The sequence below is a fragment of the Taurulus bubalis genome (genome assembly GCF_910589615.1).
Source record: "Taurulus bubalis genome assembly, chromosome: 10".
NCBI classification, from domain to species: Eukaryota; Metazoa; Chordata; class Actinopteri; order Perciformes; family Cottidae; genus Taurulus; species Taurulus bubalis.
The window spans coordinates 24,964,080-24,986,406 of NC_136598.1; the positions used below are offsets into that span (position 1 = coordinate 24,964,080).

Here is a 22,327-nt window from a genome sequence, read left to right on the forward strand (position 1 = left end):
CGCACAAGAATAACCATCAGAGGAGCAGAGCTGCTTTCTGCTTCATTACAGAGACGCTGAGGACAACAACAAGGCATCATGTGCAGCGCTACGGGTTCATATTAACATTGAGCAATATTACTTTCAATATTTTATGTGCAATGTTACTTATTTTCTATTATTTTTCAATGTCTTTGCAAATATTACTTTATTTATTAGGCGCTGGTACTTTATATACACTTTTGACTATATTTACCTTCCTCTTATTGCTATGCTATTTTGCACTGGTGTCAGTAGTACTTATTATACATTATTATTAGTAGTAGTATAGTATTATACAATACAATACTTATCACTCTATCGTTCATATTTTTACTCTTTCATTGAATAAATAAAGTTCCATCTCATCTCTCAGGATGTTTTTTTCTGGCTTTTTACCGATAATTTACACAAAATTAAACGATGGAAACAGATGGAAAGTTGAAATAAAGTCACCAAAGACTTTGCTTTTTCTTACAAATGGAGAACAGACTCAGTTTCCATATTAGAAAATCTAAAATGTATCAAAAGTTGAGTTCTCAAAGCATTCTGGAAGGACAAAGCAGGAGAGTATGTCGCAACAGAGGCTTCTAGAAAGTTCAACGACAAGAAAATGTTATAAAAGTTTGTAAAACATAAGATCTTTGGTTGAGTTTCGCTTTGAGCCTGAAAACAAACAGGAATCATCTGGAAGAAGAAGAATGTTTAAACTGTTGTTGACCTTGACGATGCGGTCGCTTCCACAGGTGACCATCAGGCCTCTGGACGGGTCCATGTCCATGTGGGCGATGTTGTGTTTCCCCTCGTGGAACGTGGCCAGAGGAGTCCGGCTGCACACACACACACACACACACACACACACACACATTTAAAATCAGAAATACCTCTGAAAATGGGAATATACGACATCCGGCGCCGCTGTACTCACTCTTCCTCCTTCACGGTATCGAAGCAGGCGTCACAGACCCGCACCGGGAACTCGAAGCCCATTAACGGGAACGTGGTGCGTTTAGAACTACATTTCCCACACACAGCCTTGCCGCACTTCCTGCAGTGGTGCTGCACAAAAAGGAAACACACCCACATGAACATATATAAATATATATATATATATATATATATATATACATATATAAATATATATATATATATATATATATATATATATATATATATATATATATATATATATATATATATATATATATATATATATATAAATAATAAAAAAAAATATATATATATATATAATAAAAAAAAATATATATATATATATATAGCTGCTGAAAAGGACACGGTCCGGCTCCTACCTGTCTGAGCCCCATGGTCTTAGTGTCCCACATCTGCTTGATGTTCCAGAAGAACGGCTGCTCGCACTTCTGGCAAGAGTCGCAGTCTAACCACTGAGGCGCCTGCACACACACACACACACACACACACACACACACACACACACACACACACACACAGACACAGACACAGACACAGACGAAGGCCAACCGTCAAACACGACTAAACTCAACTGCAACAACAACAAAAAATCCAAAAAATGTAGAAAAACAAAAGACTTTTCCAAGTAAAACTTCTCAAACTGAACATTTTACTGGCCGAGAATAGAACTAGAAAGTAGTCAAATTTGAAAATATAAAAGATATATAAACACACACACACACTATCTACCTGTATCAAATCAGTAAAACCAGATATATAATATTGTATATTAAAAGGAAGGAATGCGAGTGAGTAAAAGCGAGAAAATAAATCTGGTGATCCATTTTCTGAGTCTGATCCAAATAGTTTTCTCTCCCGTGTTTATGACTTGAAAACAGGTAAAGTTTCTTTTTATTTTTTATAAAATAAAAAAATTGAATAATAATTTCCTAAATCTAACAATTTAATAGCACAAGGTACATATAATGTGTGTCAAAGGTAGTTCAATTAAATCTCACCTGGAAGAAAGCTTTCAGTCCCATTTAGAACATGAGGTAACAGTGGTGCTCTGCTGCCTCTTGTGGCAGAAGTGAGTATTACAACAACAACAAACTAAGATCATACAGAACCTATACAGATGAAGTTTGGTAAAACCGTTTTCTTTGTTTTTTAGTCACAAACACAGGAGATAAAACTATTTAGGTCAGACCTCCACCCTCTGTACTCATAGCAGACCTCGTCTCTCTGCGCGTCCATGTTCCACACCGCCATGCCGCCGTCGGCCGAGCACGACACCAGCTGCCGGGTCAGCTGGAGGTACCGGATGGCCTGGACGCGCTCGCTGACGACACAAGGAGCAGGGGAGGAAAGTCATAGGAATTACAGCTGAACAATAATAACTTCAACCTGCATGAAGCAAAGTTTTCACAGAGAAACGATGAACATTTCATGCAGAAAAAAAAAAAGCTTTGCTAAAACCAGTAAGAAGACAAAGTTGGAGTTAAAATACTTGAAGACATTTGAGCATTTAGCAGCTTAAGAAACGGATATTTTGTTCCGGAGCTTAAAAAAGAAAGAAAAGGAGAATGAATATTGGAGCTAAATTCATCTCAACTGAAATCAGTTTCACTTTTTTTGTCAAGTATCTTTGGGCACTATATAAAAGATTAAAGCATTATTATTATTATTATTATTATTAGTCGAGCATATTGTGATCGCTGTGCAATAGTCAGCTTTGTGTGTCCAAAAGTTGATCACATACAAAGCAATACAATAAATACTATAATAATACAATTAATCTGACATTTCTTTGGAATTCAAACTCAAATGCCAAAAGATCTAAAAAGGGCCATTCCAGCATTTTGCATTGTTTTCTTTAAAATACACACACACACACACACACACACACACACACACACACACACACACACACACACACACACACACACGGCCCTTACTGGTGTCCCTGCAGCAGCAGCGTCCGTCCCTTCTGGCCCCCGATGTCCCACATGATGACGCTGTGGTCGGCGGCCCCCGAGAACAGCAGCCTCTGGACGGGGTCCCACCACAGGGTGGCGATGCTGCCTGCGGGGAGAGGAGCACGCGGGTTTCATTTGGTTTGTGTGTTGCGCTGCAGGAGCTGCTGAGGGACAGTGTTGTCGTCTTCATCATATTATTATCATTTCATCTCATTTCTTTAGTTTCTTAGTTTGTTCTTATCGCATCGATTGGTTTTCCTGTGCTTGTTGTATCGGGTTTAAATAGTTGGTCTTGCTTTTGCTGTAACTGTCGAGCTTCCTGTTATTATACTGCCTTTTTCTTTTTTTAATAAAAGGTGCGATATAAATAAAGTTACTATCAATATTATCAACGCTGATTTTGTTGAGTGGCAGATTTAAGTCGACTAAATATGATCTAAACATGAAACAAACTAATATATTAGTGTTGGCAGAGCTGTTAATGTTGATTTATATGGTTCTTAATGTGAATTTGGCAATACTTTACTATAAGAGCCAAAGACACCGTTTCATTATGTGGAGGTTGTTGCTCGGAGGAGGAGGAGGAAAAAGAAAAACATGCACAAGAAGAGCAAGTTTAAAAAAAGTGGGATTAAAAGGCGGGGTCTGACCTTCCCACTCTGTTTTCTACATTTGATCATAACTTCCGTTAAATATGAGGGTGGCACTCCTGCGTGTGCACAGCTTGAGGCCGGCACCGCAGACATTAATGTGAGTCATTATCAGTCCAATTAATATGCATCATCATGAAGGCAGATCAAAGAGAGAGAGGGAGGAAATAACTAAATTAAATTAAAATGTCATGGTGGAAGGATTTGTATTTTTTATAAATGTTTTAATAAGTCTTAAAAAGGGAAGGGCACCCTGACATGTAACCTGTAAGGCGGTGATATTCAACCACCAGTGTGGGAAAATGTCCAATTTCACTTAATCGGTCAAAAAATAAAAATATTTAGTTGCCCACAAATAATTTTCCATTGTTGAGCATCTGAGCCGGCAACATAGTGGCAGGTAATGAAATACTCTTCTGTGCCAGTAGGTAGCGCAATAATTACCGACCATATGTGCTGTATTATGCTACAATGTGACATTCTGTAACTTTTTTGGCTAAAAAAAAAGGTTGAAAAACACAGCTGTAAGCAATAAGTCTGTGTTTTTTTGTGAGTGGAGCTCGTCATCCGGTCAGATGAGTCACCCCTCTGTTCAGTGTGTGTGAGGAACGAGTGTGTGTGTCCTGGCGGCTCTTTTTTTGTGGCAGGATCCATTTAACAAACACACAAATGCAAAAAACATCTGAGTAACGCGTCCGTCCGGTTTCTAGAATGACGAAATCTTTCCATCTAAACGGCTGGAATGGTCCCTGAAACGGCCGATGAGCACGAAAACAACACGAGTGCCAGAGCTTTTGGGGAATAATATTTTCCATCATCATCATCTAAAAGCAAATGATGGGATATCTTGTGGTCCAGCATCCTGTCAGCAGAGCTCTACTCATTTGGAAAGTAAAATGCTTATTTTTTTATGTTTACAGGCTGCTTCATTTTTTCGTATCTGGCATAATGAAGTCATGTGGAGGAATCTGGGTCATATATATTATTTTGCTCTGAATGGGACTCGGCAGGTGCGTCTGTACCTTCGTGGCCCTTCAGCGTGGTGATGGTGGAGTACGTCTGCTTCTCCAGCTTCAGCAGCGTGATCTGGCCCGAGTAGTCGCCGACGAAGGCGTGCTGCGTCTCGTGGTCGTATCTGAGCGGGGAGTCAGGGCGGAAACGCACAAACATGGAACACACGCCTTCATATAGTCATGCTCACCAACCAGGCCCCCTGGGCACAGGTCCAAGGGGCCCCAACAGGTCATGGGGCCCCTGGGCCAGAGCCATTGTTTGAAGTTACTGCTCATATTTGGAGTTGGGAAGTCACAAAGTGGCACAAAACTACCAAAAAGAGACACACAAATTATCAAAATGGGATGTTAAACAACTACAAAGAGATGCAAAACAACCCAAAAAAGTTTCTAAACTCCAAAAAAAATGCTAAATGACCCCAAAAAAAAGATGTAATTCAACTACACGGGGACACAAAATGACCAAAACGAGATGTTAAACAACTACAAAGAGATGCAAAATGACTAAAAAGAGACGTTAAACAAAAACAACTACAAATTTTTTAAAACGACTCAAAAGAGATGCAAAACAAAACTATTACCCAAAAGATGTAATACAACTACGCAAACACTAAATGACCAAAACGAGATGTTAAACAACCAAAAAAAGATGCAAAACGACCCCAAAAAAATATTGTAACCTACAAAGAAATGCAAAACAACTAAAAAAGAGATTCTAAACTCCAAAAAAAATGTTAAATGACCCAAAAAAAAGATGTAATTCAACTACACGGGGGCACAAAATGACCAAAATGAGATATTAAAGAACTACAAAAAGATTTAAAACGACTCAAAAGAGATGCAAAACAAAACTATTTACAAAACAACTACAAAGAGATGCAAAACAACCCCCCAAATGCAAAATGACTCAAAAAAGATGTAATACAACTACAAAGAGATGCAAAAAAAAATAAAAAATGAAAAATGACATCAAAAGGATGCAAAACAACTACAAAGAGATGCAAAACAACTACAAAGAGATGCAAAACGACTAAAAAGGGACCCTAAATGACTACGAAGCGATGCAGAACAACCAAAAATAAATGAAGCACACACACACACACACACACACACACACACACACACACACACACAACACACACACACACACACACACACACACACACACACACACACACACACACACACACACACACACACACACACACACACACACACACAGCGAGTGACTGAAGGATACTGGAGGCAGGAGGCCCAGGCCGTGAAGTAGTGCCTCCCCAGCATGCTGCCGCTCTCGGTGCACATCCAGCTCACACTCTTGTCGTGGCCGGTGCTCACCACCCACTCGCTCTCCAGGGAGAACACCATGTCGGACACGCGGCTCTGGTGGGCTGCAACACACACACACACACACAGACACACACACAGTGTTAAAACGAGGTCACATCCACTGCATCGGGCTCTGAACCCGAGCCGTCGTGGATGAGCTCCGCCTGTAATCCAGACTAAGACGGTGGAATCGCTTCAGACGGTCTTAATGCTCGTCTGGGATCACCTGGGAAAAGGTGTACGCTGACCACTCTGTGTTCAACGTCTCTCCATTTACAGAGACAAAAAGCTTTTAAAACACTTGTTTTAAACTCTGGCCAACAGCTTTATTGATAAAAATAGCAGATTTAATAGCATAAACACCTCTTATTGGGATATTATCAGTGTCATGGCAGTAAAGTGATCTTTCCATATGTTGCCATGTGTACAAAGACCCAAAATGAACACAAAACAGACTTCTGGATCCCGTCCCAAGTTTTTTGACCAAAAAAAAAAAAAAAAGAAAAAAGGTAATAAATTGGCGAAGAGGACACAGAAAAATCAGCTCAAAGCATCACACAGATTAAAAAAGATCCAACTTCAACGCTTCTTCAAAGAGAGTATTTCAAAAAGTGGAAATAAATAATAAAAAAGGCTGCACGTGTAACAGATAGCGCTACATGCTAACGGTACCCGGAGAGGCTGTCATGCACTTATCTGAGGAAGTGTTCCTCAGCACCGATAAGTAAATATTCATTCCTTTCTTCTTCAAGCGAGACAGATGGATTCATTATTATAGAACTGAGGCCTTTCTGTGCCGCTTTAAGGCCGTGTGTTCTTTCTCTTCTACCCGGCACCACTTTTAATTAATGAGAAAAGGCTTCGCTTTGTTCCGTCCTCAGAACCACCAAAGACGCTGTGCAGTGAGGATTAAACTAGACAATAATAAAAAGAATAATTGAGCATTAATCCTGCACATTCCCAGAGATACTTATTTTACTTATTCACACTGTGGGTGTTGTGTGTGTTTGATATTTTACATTTTACAAGGTCCTTCATTTCTATTTTCCTTATATTTCTTTCTGCTTATATATATTAGAGCAACAGAAACATACGCATTACCAACTGGGCATCAATAAATAAGCAATGCATAAGCAGACTGACATATGTAAGCTGTTTTGAAGCATGAGCCACAAAAACAAACAACAACAAAGTCAATATGCTCTGGTCTGCGGCGCTCAGGAAAGTAACGCCGGCTGCCAAAGGGCTAATGGCGATGCTAAGCCCCGCCCCCCGTCTCTGAGGTGAACACACGCGTCCGGTGTGACCCGGTGGTGAGTCATGCTGCTGCTGCGCGTTCAGAGAGGAAACGAGTCCAATAATTATTTCCATTATCAATTGATCTGCAGATTCTGTTCCTGATTAATTGTGTAGTCCATGAAATATTATTTATTTTTAAATGTAATGCTCGTCACGACTTCTCAGAGCCTGAAGGGACGTCTTCAGATGTCTGGTTTGGTTTCAAAGGCAAATGTTGTCAATTTAAAATGATGAAAGCATTTTTGCTTTAAAATTAATCTACTCATCTTTTTAGTCAGATTATTTTTCCAGTCGTAAGGAATAGTTAAAAGAACGCGTCACACGATATATATATATATATATATATATATATATATATATATATATATATATATCTCCATCTTTGATGCACTAATAAACACAAGATACTATGAAGGGTGATGGTGAGAAACATGAAAAGAGTTCTGTTAAATTGTGATATGGCAGCTTGTGTGTGTGTGTGTGTGTGCGCGTGTGTGTGTGTGTGTGTTGTGCTCTCACCTGGATAAGTCTTGACGTGGGTCATCTTGTTGAAATCTTCAGAGATGAGAAACTCCTGGAGGCGTTTAGGGAACAAACACACAAGTTTCAAATCAAACAACCCTCCTTCCCTCACAGGCATCTGGTGGAGACCAAATATTGAAACTGCAGCCCAACTTGAACCAGATATGCAGGTTTAAGATGTAAAAAGCATATATATATAATTACATATATATCCACTCACCACAATAGCCCCGTTGTCCTGGCCGATGAAGATGCGCCGGCTGTCATGGTGGTACGACATGCAGGAGCACGGCGCTAAACGGAGGAAAGGAAGCAAGAGAGAGATGTCCGTAAACACCGACAAAGGCTTTGTTTTGTAATCTGCTTCTCCCCACTGAGGCAGCGGGTCTTACTTACAGGAGACCGTGTGGTAGATGCTCGGCCAGTACTGGCCGCTGTCTCTTTTCAGCCAAACTCGGATGGTTCTGAGGGGAGAGAAAGGTCAAAAGGTCACATTCAGAGCCCTCTGCACTGTCTTCTCCTGGGTCTTTCTGCAGTCTTTTTCATTATACAAGTGCATTTTTTTAAATAGTTTACTTCCTGTTTGTATGGATCTAAACTGAAGTTATTCATATATACACACACTTTATGTACACACACTTTATGTAAAAAAGTACGCACTTTCCAATAGAAATGAAGAGGGCCTTTGTCTTGGACTGGGTTTAATCCTCGTCTGGGAGACCAGCACACAATGCTCAATTCAGTTCATTTATTCACTCTTGATATAAATATAGTGTTTAAATCATGTTGAGGTCCTGGCAGGTCACTTTTGCAGTTTAATTAACCGTCCAGCCACGAACACAAGCTTCATTGGCGCTTCTGTTGACGGTTCAATATTGAACCATTTCTCAAGCTGTGCCCTTTGGGCGTTCCCAACTTCTGGTACTTTGATGTGTGTGCAGTGTTGTTGCTTATGATGCATTTAAGCGCCCTCTAAAAACACCATGAAAAGCTCTGCACAGACCACACCTACAAGCTTCTGTCAACCTTTTTCTGTCAACCTTTAAGGTTTTACATCTATTCCAGTAAAATGTCTGCAAAGCTACACAAAAGAAAAAGAAAAAGGGAAACGAATCAGACTTGTTTCATCAAGGAACCTGAACGTTAGACTGCTGCACCCCACAGCTTCCCCTTTCAGTATCAAGTGGGTTCACGGTGTGATGGGAACCGCATCACATTTAAATTGAGGATGTCTCTTTTTGACACCAAACATGTCAGCTCTAATATCACTTTCAGTGACCCTGCTGGGCTGATGTGAACCCTGTTACACCCTGACCCATGAGTCTATCCCATCATGCCTCACACATAACATGTGGCACTCCCTTTGCGTTGTTATTCACCTTTGAACACCCAAAACAAAAAAAATTGCGATTGTACCCAGTTGTCAAAATGTGACGTTCAAGGGCACATGAAGTCACGCGTAATTTTAAGAATCGTCCTTAAAGAGCAACTTGTAAATACAAATAATAAACGACTTGAAACTTGGTTGTTTTTGTTTTCATAAAAGCAAACGGCGGTGGGTAATTTAAGACTCTTACAACAAGCTCTAGCTAAAAACGTCTCACTATAAGCACCAGCGACGAATTAAGTACTTATAGATTACGAGCAGCACTTGAACGCAGCATTCCCTGCTCTGAGAAAGTAATGTTTACTATTCGCAGCTCGTTAAGCAAACAAAGCCGAACACATTATAACTCTGGTACATAAAGTAATATACAGTAGTAAAGCTCAATATTACATATTTAAACAAAAACGACGTTATAGTCCCGTTTTCTGTAACGACTGGTGGATTGATGGCGGATATATTATGGAAAGGATTTGATGTTTCTTTATTTATTTGTATCCCCACACCCTCCAACGGGAACCTCGCTTCCTTTGGCATAACGTCACTAAAACATTACATTATGAAAAAGGGACAACACGGCTTTTAACTCTCCATTTGTGTTGTCCTTCTTCTGCAGCCCGAGCACCGGGAATAGTGAGCGCACCGACCAGCAAGTAGACCGAGCCCAAAAAGCTCCCCGTAACTAAAATAATAAATAAAACCCACCTGTCCTCGCTGACCGTGATCACGCCATCTTCTTTCGGGATTAAAACGGCCGCGTTGACGGCGTCCGAGTGGCCCTCGATCTTGTTCAGCAGGATCGGTCTGGCGGTCTGCGGCCTCGAGTGGATCTCCGCCGCCATGGTTCGTTTAGGTGTCCAGCCGTGTTTTCCTCCTCACGAGCTGTACAAAAAAAAGGAGGATCAGCTGACACCCCGAGCCGCTGTCAGGATTACCGTAATGGCGGTAATAAGAGGGGCACGAGCGAGAACTCGAGCCGTTGGTAGGATTACCGTAATGGCGGTAATAGCAGGGGCACGAGCTAGAACCCGAGCCAGTGGTAGGATTACCGTAATGGCGGTAATAGTAGGGGCACGAGCTAGAACCCGAGCCGGTGGTGGGATTACCGTAATGGCGGTAAAAGTAGGGGCACGAGCGAGAACCGCAGCCGGTGGAATGACGGTATAAAAAAAATAGGGAGAGAACCGGAGCCACTTTTGGGATTACCGTAATGGCTGTAACAATAGCAATTATTACCCACAATCCTTTGTGCAGAAGACCAGGGGGCCGATCCTAAATGCCCCCCTCGGTTTAAACCCTTTACCCCTCAGGGACTTAAATGACGTCACCTGTTAAATGGTTGAGTGTGAGAGGCTGCAAGGGCCTGAAATGGTTTAAATTGCGAATGCAATTGCGAAATATCCACAGTCTTTACTTCCTAATTTGAACATCTTCAATGCGCTTATTTCCTCAAGAGATCAGAGGTTATTGTCAAATAATTTATTTACATCTTCGATAACATTTTTTGTGTGCAATATAATAAAACGTATAACTGAACGTTTAAGTGTAAATTGAATATGCCTTTACTTTTTATTTACGTCTCCGGCTTCAGCGCTTCTACCGGTCACCCTGCGTTTATCGTCACATTGCTATGAATTGTGGGTAATTTCCTTCAGGTGAAGTCTGCAGATTTCCGGAAAGGGTTCACGAAGGGCTCAAAATATCTGCGAGAGAGTGATATGAAGATTTGACAGTGGGGATTGGGGTCTATATGAGCAAGGAGGTCAAAGTTCAAGGCCGCATGCTAAGAGGAAGTAGTATGCGTGCTACATGCAGCAGTACTTACTTTATAAGAAAACACAGGTTTAGTTCGCAGCTTCAGTTTCACCAAACGTTTACCACAAGTGGGTCAGACGTCCCGACAAAATGTTTCTGCAAGCGGGAAAATAAATGGATAAAACCGCCGAGGAAAAGCCTCACATGGACTCGTACAAGACCCAGATCTCATAAGTATCCGAAGGGGGATGTTTATTTTTAGCTCAGTGCCCATGTGACCCTTCAGTTGTTCAATGTGCGACAACACTTGTGCCCCATCCTCTTGCTACACTGCTAGAATTGGACATTTTAGGATTATAGCCTTAGTGTAGGAGCCATTTGTTTGATATTAGTATAGCTTTTAGTTTAGTCTAAGTATTTGTAGTCTAGGTTTACTTAATCTTTTGGTTGTTTATAGGGTAACGCTGTGGGCACCTGGGGTTAATATGTAGGAGGCAGGTACAGGACCAGCATGCACCTGGGTAGGCCTATGTTTTATTTTTTTCCAGCACAGGAGAGGCAGCATAGAAAGTTCCTTTGTTCTTGTTTGTTTAGTTACAATAAATTATCAAACGTAATCCTTTGATGCATTCTTTTGGCTGCATAATCCACATGCCCACAGTGCGTCAGTGGCCTTTTGATTTACGTTTATTTTCTTTGATTTATTGGGCAAATGGTCACGACACTTAGAACAGGAGTTCAAAATATAATAAATTCTAAAAACTGAAGTTTTAACTGTCGAACTTTAAAGTTCCTAGCATTCTATGAGTTCAATTTAAATTGTGGATGTTAAATTCCAATTGTTGATCAGTAGATTTTAAAGCCAGAGCTGTTCCAGTTCTGTTACTTAAGATGTGACTCCTTAAAAATTCAGTCTCTGTATGTAAAATAGGAAATACATGCATGCGTTATTTATATACACGACAGAATGACTGTAGAATTACACAAAATAAGACAAACCATTGATGTTATAAATATGTGTATTTATTCAATCAAATACGAAGCAAGTATGATAACAGAAGACCTCCTCGTGAGGGAAACCATCAGAATGCAGGGCGCTCATTATGGGATGCACAGCGCCAAAACGTAGAGGTGAAACTGGAGCGACTCGACTGGAGACGGAGAACTTCTAAACTGCAAACGGTGGCGCGATAAATAAACTGACTACGCTGCTCCAGAGTTGAGAAAATACACAACTGACATTCAAAGTCTTTTAAAAAAAAAAAAAAACGTAAGATATTCAAAAAAAAAGTATATAAAAAAATTAAAAACGGCTGGACAATGTAGTCAGCAAAACACATTTTATAAAGCATGTTATGCAACATAAAAAGCAACATTTAAAACAAATAACATCATATGTCCACACTGTACATAAGTCTACAGCAAAGTGTGTGTGTGTGTGTCTGCGAGTGTGTGTGCGCGCGAGTGCGAGTGTGTGTCTTTGAAGAAGCATTTCCCATGCTGGCGTACGACACCGGTGACAAACCAGTGATGTCTGGGCTCAAGGCTGGTTGATCTGGCCCATGAAGAGGACGGTACCTGAGACACATAGGAGAACTCATCATCATCTGGTAGAGCTATACGCACACACACAGTGCACAAATGCATGCGCGCACACACACACACACACAAATGCATGCGCGCACACACACACACACAAATGCATGCGCGCACACACACACACACAAATGCATGCGCGCACACACACACAGAAATGCATGCGCGCACACACACACAGAAATGCATGCGCGCACACACACACACAAATGCATGCGCGCACACACACACAGAAATGCATGCGCGCGCGCACACACAGAAATGCATGCGCGCGCACACACACACAGAAATGCATGCGCGCGCACACACAGAAATGCATGCGCGCGCGCGCACGCACGCACACAGAAATGCATGCGCGCGCGCGCACACACACAGAAATGCATGCATGCGCGCGCGCACACACACAGAAATGCATGCATGCGCGCGCGCACACACACAGAAATGCATGCGCGCGCGCGCGCACACACACAGAAATGCATGCGCGCGCGCGCGCACACACACAGAAATGCATGCGCGCGCGCGCACACACACAGAAATGCATGCGCGCGCGCGCGCACACACACAGAAATGCATGCGCGCGCGCGCGCACACAGAAATGCATGCGCGCGCGCGCACACAGAAATGCATGCGCGCGCGCGCACACAGAAATGCATGCGCGCGCGCGCACACAGAAATGCATGCGCGCGCGCGCGCACACAGAAATGCATGCGCGCGCGCGCACACACAGAAATGCATGCGCGCGCGCACACACACAGAAATGCATGCGCGCGCGCACACACACAGAAATGCATGCGCGCGCGCACACAGAAATGCATGCGCGCGCACACACACAAATGCATGCGCGCGCGCACACACAAATGCATGCGCGCGCGCACACACAAATGCATGCGCGCGCGCACACACAAATGCATGCGCGCGCGCACACACAAATGCATGCGCGCGCGCACACACAAATGCATGCGCGCGCGCACACACAAATGCATGCGCGCGCGCACACACAAATGCATGCGCGCGCACACACACAAATGCATGCGCGCACACACACAAATGCATGCGCGCACACACAAATGCATGCGCGCACACACACACAAATGCATGCGCGCACACACACACACAAATGCATGCGCGCACACACACACACAAATGCATGCGCGCACACACACACACAAATGCATGCGCGCACACACACACACAAATGCATGCGCGCACACACACACACAAATGCATGCGCGCGCACACACACACACAAATGCATGCGCGCACACACACACACAAATGCATGCGCGCACACACACACACAAATGCATGCGCGCACACACACACACAAATGCATGCGCGCACACACACACACAAATGCATGCGCGCACATACACACACAAATGCATGCGCGCACACACACACACAAATGCATGCGCGCACACACACACACAAATGCATGCGCGCACACACACACACAAATGCATGCGCGCACACACACACAAATGCATGCGCGCACATACACACACAAATGCATGCGCGCAAATAAATGCATGCGCACAAACGTATGCGCACACATACAAATGACACAAATGCATGTGCGCACACATACAAATTCACACACACAAACGCATGCGCACGCATACAAATACATGCGCGCACACACAAATGCATGCGCACAAACGTATGCGCACACATACAAATGAGGAAACAAATGCATGCGCACACAAACGCACACATAAACAAATACATGCACACATACAAATGAACGCACACAAATGCACACACGCACACACAAATGCACAACTGCGCACACACAACAGATGGAGGAAGAGGAGCGTACCTGTTGGGTTATGTCTGATGAGGAAGAGGAAAGGCCGGTCCACGGTAACCCAGGGCGGAGAGGAGCGAGCCAGCAAAATGGCGGCTAAACACAAAACCAGGTCAGAGCAGAACAGCAGAATAAAATCACTCGGGTCACAGAACAAATACTCACTCGTTGCCGCTGCTGCTTTCGTTCCGTCTTCATTCACCACAATCTTGGCTTTCTGCAGAGCCTTGGACACATGAACGGGCTCAGAACCTGAGAAAACAACAACACGTTGGTAATGTAGTCCATGCTACCGCGAGGTAGCGGGTAACCCGATTTGTTTCGGGTTCTATGCCCTGATCACACCTGAGGTTCATTCGGTTCAGACCAAGTAAAAAAATGCATTGTTGCCTTTTAGCTCCGACACCAACAGGAAATTATAGAAAGTCTGACAGGCAACTCTTCAGTTGGACGGTTTTGGTCTCTGGGAATGTGGCAAATGTAATCAGTGCTTTGCAGAGCTTTACTGAACCGTATGACTGCATTCATTTTCTCTAGTGTCAAAGAGATAAAGAGAAATGCATATTTATACGTGTCATTAGTTGAGACTGCAACTCAAATAATGACAAATCGGGTTTAGTCTTTGCCTGAAAATCCATTTCCTTAAAAAAGAAAAACTCTTTCTGGAGTAATCCCATTTGCAGATTACGCCACACGGTGGCGCTAGACACCAACATTTAGAGCTGCTTTCACTCCGCGAGGAGATGAGGGGAGAGAAAGAGAACAGGAGGGATGTTTGTTTGCTCCTTGGTCTTTCTATTTTCCTCCGTGTGTTTCTGCCCTATGTAAAGCATCTTGGGGTACTCAGAAAGGCGCTGTATAAGATGGAGTTATTAGTGTGCGTCGCTTTTGTGGTTCGGGCCGCTTTCACTCACTGAGGTGTCTGAAGTCCGCTTTGTCACTGAACATGTCCGTTATCCCCAGCGCTGAAAGGGAGGCTTCCAGATCCACCTCAGCGTCAGCAGTGAACCTGCAGACCAAACACACAGCGTCATTCAGTCGGGGGGGGGGGGGGGGGGGGGGGGGGTGTGTGTGTCAAGTAACGAAGTACAAATACTTCGTTACCTTACTAAAGTAGAAATTTTGGGTATCTATACTTTACTGGAGTATTCATTTTTCAGATGACTTTTTTCTTCTACTCCCTACATTTTCATGCAAATATCTGAACTTTCTACTCCCTACATTTTAAAAATAGCCTCGTTACTATTTCATTTTGGTTTGTTTTCACTCCGGCTCGTCATCGTTCAAAAACACACAAAAAACCTCTCCGCCCCGTTGCCCACGGATACGTGCGCACACGCACACGCACAAAAAATATGTTGCGTGAAAAGTAGACCGCTATATCTGTGTTTTAAACGCTCCCAGGGTGAAGATGCAAGAGCGGCTCTCTGAACCCAGAGCGGCTCTCTGAACCCAGAGCGGCTCTCTGAACCCAGAGCGGCTCTCTGAACCCAGAGCGGCTCTCTGAACCCAGAGCGGCTCTCTGAACCCAGAGCGGCTCTCTGAACCCAGAGCGGCTCTCCTGCTGCAGGTGAAACGAGACAAAGTGCTCGTTTCTTCTACCAACAATGAGCTGCTGGCTTCACATATTACAAAAGTACACGGATATAAAACTAAGTCATTAATAAATACATGGACAAATGCCTGTACTTTCGGGTAAATGTTACGGTACGCCGTTAACAGGTTAGCTTGCGTGATTTGACCCCGTGAGCTCGTCTTTTCCTGCTGTTGCGTTTCTCAAAATAAAAAAAACAGATCTAAGCTCAATATTGAGCATGAATTGAGAGAGGCCGTATCAAATCTACAACCCCGTTTATAACATATGTGTCGAGGAAAGCAGTTCACTGCTCCACTAATACTGATACAACGTGATGCTCACACATCTGCACTCATTCTGTTTTGTTTGGCAACAAAAATTAAAAGCTTATTGTTTTCCACAATGAACTATTTAGTAGTAACTAAATACAAGTTATTTTTTGCACAGATAGAACTTACACAAAACATTGTCTGATGGGGCAATCTGATTTACTTGAAAGTGATTGCAATTGTCTTTATTCTGTTATTTATAAAAGCACAGATGAGTCACACAATTATGTTATTTACAGAAAAAGTTTGAGAACCACAGCTTTAAGTGTTTGTGTCGGAGTCGCCGCCTATTTTGCACTATTACAATACTTATAGGCAACTAGTTATCATGTCTTCCGCTCCATGAAACGCATGTTAATGCTCAGTAGTACACATATGGTACTTTAATGTATTTGCATTGTAATAAAATGTGATCATTTTAAATGGGCATATATGCAGCTGAAACGGGTAGCCTAGTGCATCCCACATTTTTCAACATAACATTTTAAAACATTATAGTCATTATGGCCTTTATAAAAATGATTGTTTTGGGGGGAGGTGGGGTAGTGCACTATAGGCCCCTGAGACGTGGCTTAAGAGTTTGTCCTTAAGGGAGAAAAAACATTCCCCTTACATTACTTTTACTTTTATACTTTTAAGTATACTTCTACTCGAGTAATGAATGTGAATACTTTTGACACCTCTGTGTGTGTGTGAGTGAGTGAGTGAGTGAGTGAGTGAGTGCGTCTCCCTCACCTGGGGATGAGCAGGCGGACCTTCCTCATGCTCATCAGTTTGGTCCAGCTCTGCACGGCGGCTGTGCTGATGTGCGGGACGACGCGGGACAGAGGCGTGTCCTCCTCCGAGGGCAGGACGATCAGCATGCTGATGGTGTTGCCGTGATACGGGAGCTCGATCACCTTGTATTTCAGTCCCGTAGGTGTGGCGGCTATTCCTGGAGGAGGAGGTGTTAATGGATGAGGAAAACTCAAGTCAAGCGTGAGTGATTAAAAAAAAGGAAGTAGTGTTTATTATTTGTGCCATACGCCCATCACGTCACATTAGGAGCTGAAGTAATGAAGCCGTGTGTGTGAATCCCATTATATTCATAAAACATAGCCGCGTCGAGCCATAAAAAAGGATTTAGGGACGTAGCTGCGACCCTTTGGGGGTTGACACTGAAGTCAGCGCACAGGACACCAAAGAAGAAGAAGCGTGGCCTTCGCTTGACTCCAGCACTGTAGGAGAAGCCAGCGCTCCTGACGACTCGTCTAAATATAGCCGAGTGACGAGCTCAACTAAATCATATCCTACGAATGTGGCGAGTCTGAACTTGTGTTTCAACACGAATGAGTCAGGCGCTGGCAGCGCCGGGGTTGCGTCATAAAAACAAGCTGAAATTATAAACAATTTCAATCTTTAAACTAGCGGTGTACGTGGAGTTTAACAGCAGCTTCTGATTGGCCGGTTTGTCGCCAAAGACGTGGAGAACAACTCATTGTTGGGTTAAAGACCCTCTGAGGCCTTTTTGACCAACTGCAAGCTGGCAAACATGGGTTTCAACAATATGGGATGAGATATAGTTCAATAGTTGACTTTGCAAACGTTTTATAAGAAAGGAAACTCTTTAATTCCAAGTTATTGTCTGGCACTCATTCTGTGTTCGTTATAAAAACTCAACTCTTATCCAAGTAAATCTATAAAACTGACCAAACATAACTTAGCAATCTACGCACAAGTTAATGGAAATAAAATACTAATAAAAAATACTTTTAAGATAAAAATCGAAGCCAAAAGTCAGAATTAGCTTGCTGAATAAAGCTCTCCGTCCTGCAAGTTTTTATTATTAATACATATCCGTTTCTCCATTTTTAGATGTATTATTATTATTATAATTATTAGAGGTTGTTTTACTTTTTAATATCACTATGTCCCATTCTGCTTTCTTAACTTTACATAATATGTCTCTGAATATATCATATAATACACTATTGTATAATGAAAAAAAAAAATACAAATAGGAATTATTCTTTATAATTCATGGTGAAACAAGCTGAAGGCCGCTTTTAAAATTAGTTTCCTCTGGATTTACATACAGAGATAATCTAAATTATTTTATTTCACTCGTCTCGCCGATATAATAAGAATAAAAAATAAAAAACACCTTCTTACCTGGACAGTCATTTCCAACTAGTCGAAATCAACAATTCAACCGTCTACAGCAGAACCTTCCAAATACGTCATGAAATAAATTAAACGACTAAAGAAACCTTCCTCACCGATGCCGAAGACGGACAGCTGGGACATCATGGGCACTTTGTACACGTCTCCGTTGCCGCCGCTGAAGGGCCTCATCTTGGTGTTCTCGGGCTGGAAGCGAGACTTCCACAGGCCTTTGAAGTAGATCGCGTTGACGGCGACCAGGCGGGTCAGAGCCGAGTCCAGCATGTCTGCCTTGATCAAGCTGGGGATGTGACCTGGAGGAAGCAAAATTATAATTAAAAGACAACTCAGAGACGTTGGTCAATCAGAGACGTGCAGGTAAGCGGACAAGGGCCCAACAGGAAGCTCTTCTGAGTGCATTAATGCTCGTACATCTGTGACGCCCCACCTTTGGTCTTATTGCTGACCCACTGGTTGATCTCCTCCGCCGCCCCCTCGGGGTCGCTGAAGTCCAGCCCCGTGCTCTCGCACTGGAAGTTGGCTTTGTTGGCGGACACGAAGGGCGCCGCCATGGGGAAGCCGTCCTGGCTGAACATGGCGTTGGCGATCAGCACCACGTCCTGGTTGGACTTCGCCGTCAGGGTCTTGTGGAGCTTCCTCAACATCCGGTACGGGCCTGTGCAGAATCAGGGTTAAAATGCAGGGTTCATACACATTTTGACCAATGGATTTCCATGACTTAACCAAATGACATGACTTTTATCCATATTACATGGCTTTCCCATGCCTTTCAAACCACATTTCCATAACTTTAAACCAAATGACATGTCTTTCCCATGCCTTTTAACCAAATGACATGACTTTTCCATGACTTTTAACCAAATTTCCATGTCTTTTAACCAAATTTCCATGTCTTTTAACCAAATGACATAACTTTCCCATGACTTTTAACCAAATTTCCATGTCTTTTAACCAAATTTCCATGTCTTTGCCATGACTTTTTATATAGATGACATTAATTAATTAATTAATATACATTACATTAAATTAATAGATAGACTCATTCTGACAAACGGATCCATGACTTTTTAACCAAAATTTCATGAGCAAACATTTAGTGAAATCTGGATGTAAACAGTAAAAAGTGAGTAAATGTCGTATTTAAACTAACAATGAGAATACAAAGCATACAGTAAACCTTAAATGACACAAATGAATGAGACAATAGTTTGATTAAAAGAATAAACATTTATATAGATGCCTGTATGTATGCCTGCTTATATTTTGAGCGTCTTTCTTTTAAAAGCATATCAATTATTTCAAACTCAGCATAAATTAACGTCATGAACACATGAATATAAACACATTTACATGACTTTTGGGACTTTCCCAGGCCTGGAAACAACCATTTTAAAAATTCCATGACTTTTCCAGGTTTTCCATGACCGTAAGAACCCTGAAAATGTTAAAACGGAATACTCCGAGGCCGGTACTCCCGAGTCCTTACCGTTCTTCTTGTACCGGAGCGCGTTGAGGACTTGCTTGCGGGTTTCCCCGTGGGCTCCGGGCAGCAGCATCCCCAGGATGGAGGCCACGCCGTGGGGGGACAGCACCACGTTGTCCAGGGGCTTGGAGCGGACCACCTGCTGGAACACCTGTATGCCGAGGTCGGAGCCCCGCTCGCCGTAGGAGGGAGCCAGGGACAGCGCGCCCTGGTGGCCGAACAAGGTCACCAGCGCACAGAGGAACAGCAACGAGAGGCGCTTCATCATCATCATCATCATCATCAACTCCACAGCAGCTGGGAAGAAAAATACAGAATATTTGATTTTATTGCAAGAAACACAGCAGTCCCATTGTGTTTTTGTTCTGCAGCACACACACACACACACACACACACACACACACACACACACCCCACAGCTGTGTGTGTGTGTGTATCAGCATATTTCATCTTTAAAAGCTACAGATTTGAGGAAAAATCCTTCCACAATGGGCCTTCCTTGTTGTTGTCTCTTTCCCATGACTCTTCCTGGGTAAATACAATCACCACATGACCCTTTTGCTTGTTTTGGAGCAACAGATGTTTATAGGAGTGACTAACTCTTACTCACACTGCCTAAATATTGGGCCTAAGAGTGACCACCCCTACTGAAAATGGGCTCTTCTGTCATTTTTAGTCTCACACACACACAATGAAGCAAATGCCTGCAGGCTCGCTCACTGGCTCGAAAGGACAAATTGCATCGTGCTATATTTGTTGGTCTTTTTTTTCCTTTTTCTTCAGTGAACTGAGACTCCTGCACGAACAATGGGAGTGTTTGGCTTCAGATAAAACTGCGACGTTAACCCACGACGCAACTTATGATTATTTTTTTTTTTGGTGGGGGATAAGTTGCCAAAAAGCTGCACACACAAAAAAACTTCCAGAAACTGTCGTGTTTCTGCTAAATGTCCAGGAATGCATTCACACAAATACATAAAAAGTAAAAACAAATAAAAAGCCATGCATTAATAAACATGCACCTGGCAGGGAGCCCGAGGAAGAGCCTCAACACGAGATGCAAGGCAAACATTTCGCTGTTTTAATGCACAGGTTCTCTGCGCTATTTTTACGCTCATTATTAATTATGTAAATACACAAGTTATCAAACAAAACCCGCCTCGCAGACATGTTGTGCATTACTTAAAAAAAACACTTAAATAATAATAAAAAAATAGCGACTTCTTCTGCTAATTAAGAGTCCTTAACTTACCTTATTGTCGCGTGCCGCAGGTGAAACGTTCACGGTTGACCAACAGCCGCGCGCACGAGCAGCGAAAAGGTTCGTCCGTTAAAAGGAAGGAAAGACTGAACACTCTTTTAATCCGGAGGAGGTTAGAAGAACAACTGACCCCGCTGTTGGTGCAGAGAAGACTTTATTGGGTCGAACTCCGCCTTCAAACCAAACAAGCGAGCGTGAAGCGGCGGCTCTCCGTTTGCGTCAAGCGGAACAAGGATAACCGTTTAAAGAGCTTCCGGTGGAGTTTCAAAATAAAAGGCCAAACGAGTTACGTCGTTATGTCCGTTGACTCGTAAATACAGTTTCACGTACTTTTTTATAATACGACACGTACACGTTTTATACTCTGATCAATTTTGTCGCTGTACTTTGCCGAGTACTCCTATTTTCGTAAGAAACAAAACATGTATTTATTTTATTTCGAACGTCCATTCGTTTTACTTCCGGTACGTGTTGCCCAACTTGACGCAGATGACAACTTGTGCCTTGTTTACAACAGGAAGTGACAGTAACTGGGAATGTTTAGAAGCAACGTGTGAGTGTCTCCGTTATGTTTAGTCACATTCAATGGAAAATCACTGAGGGCCTCCGATAATATAAGTGTTGTTTTTGCTTTAATGTTGCATCTTTTGACATTAACAAAATAAGTCAGTTTGCTAAATTAACACGTATCTTGTAGGGGAGTTTGGTCTTATTACATTTTTGTATTTTATTAATTTACATAACCTCGTATAATTTGCTCACAACTGACGTCCATTCACAAAAGATCACCTGGTGCTAATCTGCCTGGAGGTGATACAGTAGGGTGGCAACACACACACACACACACACACACACACACACACACACACACACACACACACACACACAGGCTGAAGCTCAATTACATCCCTGCTGCAGCCAAACAGGATTACGAGGAGGTGCATGGGGATTTGAATTACAGGGGATTAAATGAGTGTGTTTGGGCAATTATGAGTCAATCCCATCGTAAACGTTGGCCTCCACAAAGACTGGATTGTGGGCCACCACAATAATAATATACATTTTACGTGTTTATTGTGTGGGCTGAACTCTGCTTTAATGGATTGTTTTTTTACTGCACACCCACAGCTGAATTCAGAAGTTTTTGGTGTGTGTGTGTGTGTGTGTGTGTGGAGGGTCTTGCATGTGCAGCTGAGATACAGAGATGGGACTGACTGTGAAAATAAGCAAAGT

The 22,327-nt window shown here is 42.7% G+C and overlaps 2 protein-coding genes across 3 annotated transcripts in view; both read right to left on the bottom strand.

Annotated features, from left to right (window-relative positions):
• The window catches only part of wdfy1 (WD repeat and FYVE domain containing 1), a gene marked incomplete at both ends in the record, with an annotated part of 28,726 nt that extends 18,760 nt beyond the window's left edge, over positions 1–9,966 (bottom strand). For both annotated transcript variants that reach the window (XM_079225176.1, XM_079225177.1), the window contains 11 exons: positions 740–848; positions 947–1,077; positions 1,329–1,430; positions 2,185–2,290; positions 2,907–3,033; positions 4,600–4,712; positions 5,831–5,981; positions 7,738–7,792; positions 7,961–8,034; positions 8,137–8,204; positions 9,830–9,966. In XM_079225176.1, the coding sequence (XP_079081302.1) occupies positions 740–848; positions 947–1,077; positions 1,329–1,430; positions 2,185–2,290; positions 2,907–3,033; positions 4,600–4,712; positions 5,831–5,981; positions 7,738–7,792; positions 7,961–8,034; positions 8,137–8,204; positions 9,830–9,966 (1,173 nt within the window). The remainder of the gene's footprint in view (positions 1–739; positions 849–946; positions 1,078–1,328; positions 1,431–2,184; positions 2,291–2,906; positions 3,034–4,599; positions 4,713–5,830; positions 5,982–7,737; positions 7,793–7,960; positions 8,035–8,136; positions 8,205–9,829) is intronic.
• A 1,927-nt stretch (positions 9,967–11,893) lies between these two features.
• Positions 11,894–21,195, bottom strand: serpine2 (serpin peptidase inhibitor, clade E (nexin, plasminogen activator inhibitor type 1), member 2). The gene is made up of 9 exons (XM_079224436.1): positions 21,086–21,195; positions 19,837–20,130; positions 18,778–19,005; positions 18,446–18,643; positions 16,923–17,121; positions 15,197–15,291; positions 14,448–14,534; positions 14,295–14,378; positions 11,894–12,457 (listed from the first exon to the last, which is right to left on the bottom strand). Exons 2-9 carry the CDS (start codon positions 20,114–20,116, stop codon positions 12,420–12,422), a joined length of 1,209 nt encoding a protein of 402 aa, XP_079080562.1. The 5' UTR covers positions 20,117–20,130; positions 21,086–21,195; the 3' UTR covers positions 11,894–12,419.
• Positions 21,196–22,327: the final 1,132 nt, after the last annotated feature.

Bases quoted from the DNA above. Each gene is read 5' to 3' on its own strand.
- serpine2 (XM_079224436.1), bottom strand. From the start codon at position 20,116: ATGATGATGATGATGATGATGAAGCGCCTCTCGTTGCTGTTCCTCTGT. The intron at 17,122-18,445 runs GTGAGGAAGGTT...CTCCTCCTCCAG, and splicing joins GCTGTCCGTCTTCGGCATCG to GAATAGCCGCCACACCTACG. The intron at 14,379-14,447 runs GTGAGTATTTGT...TTTTGTGTTTAG, and splicing joins GAAAGCAGCAGCGGCAACGA to CCGCCATTTTGCTGGCTCGC.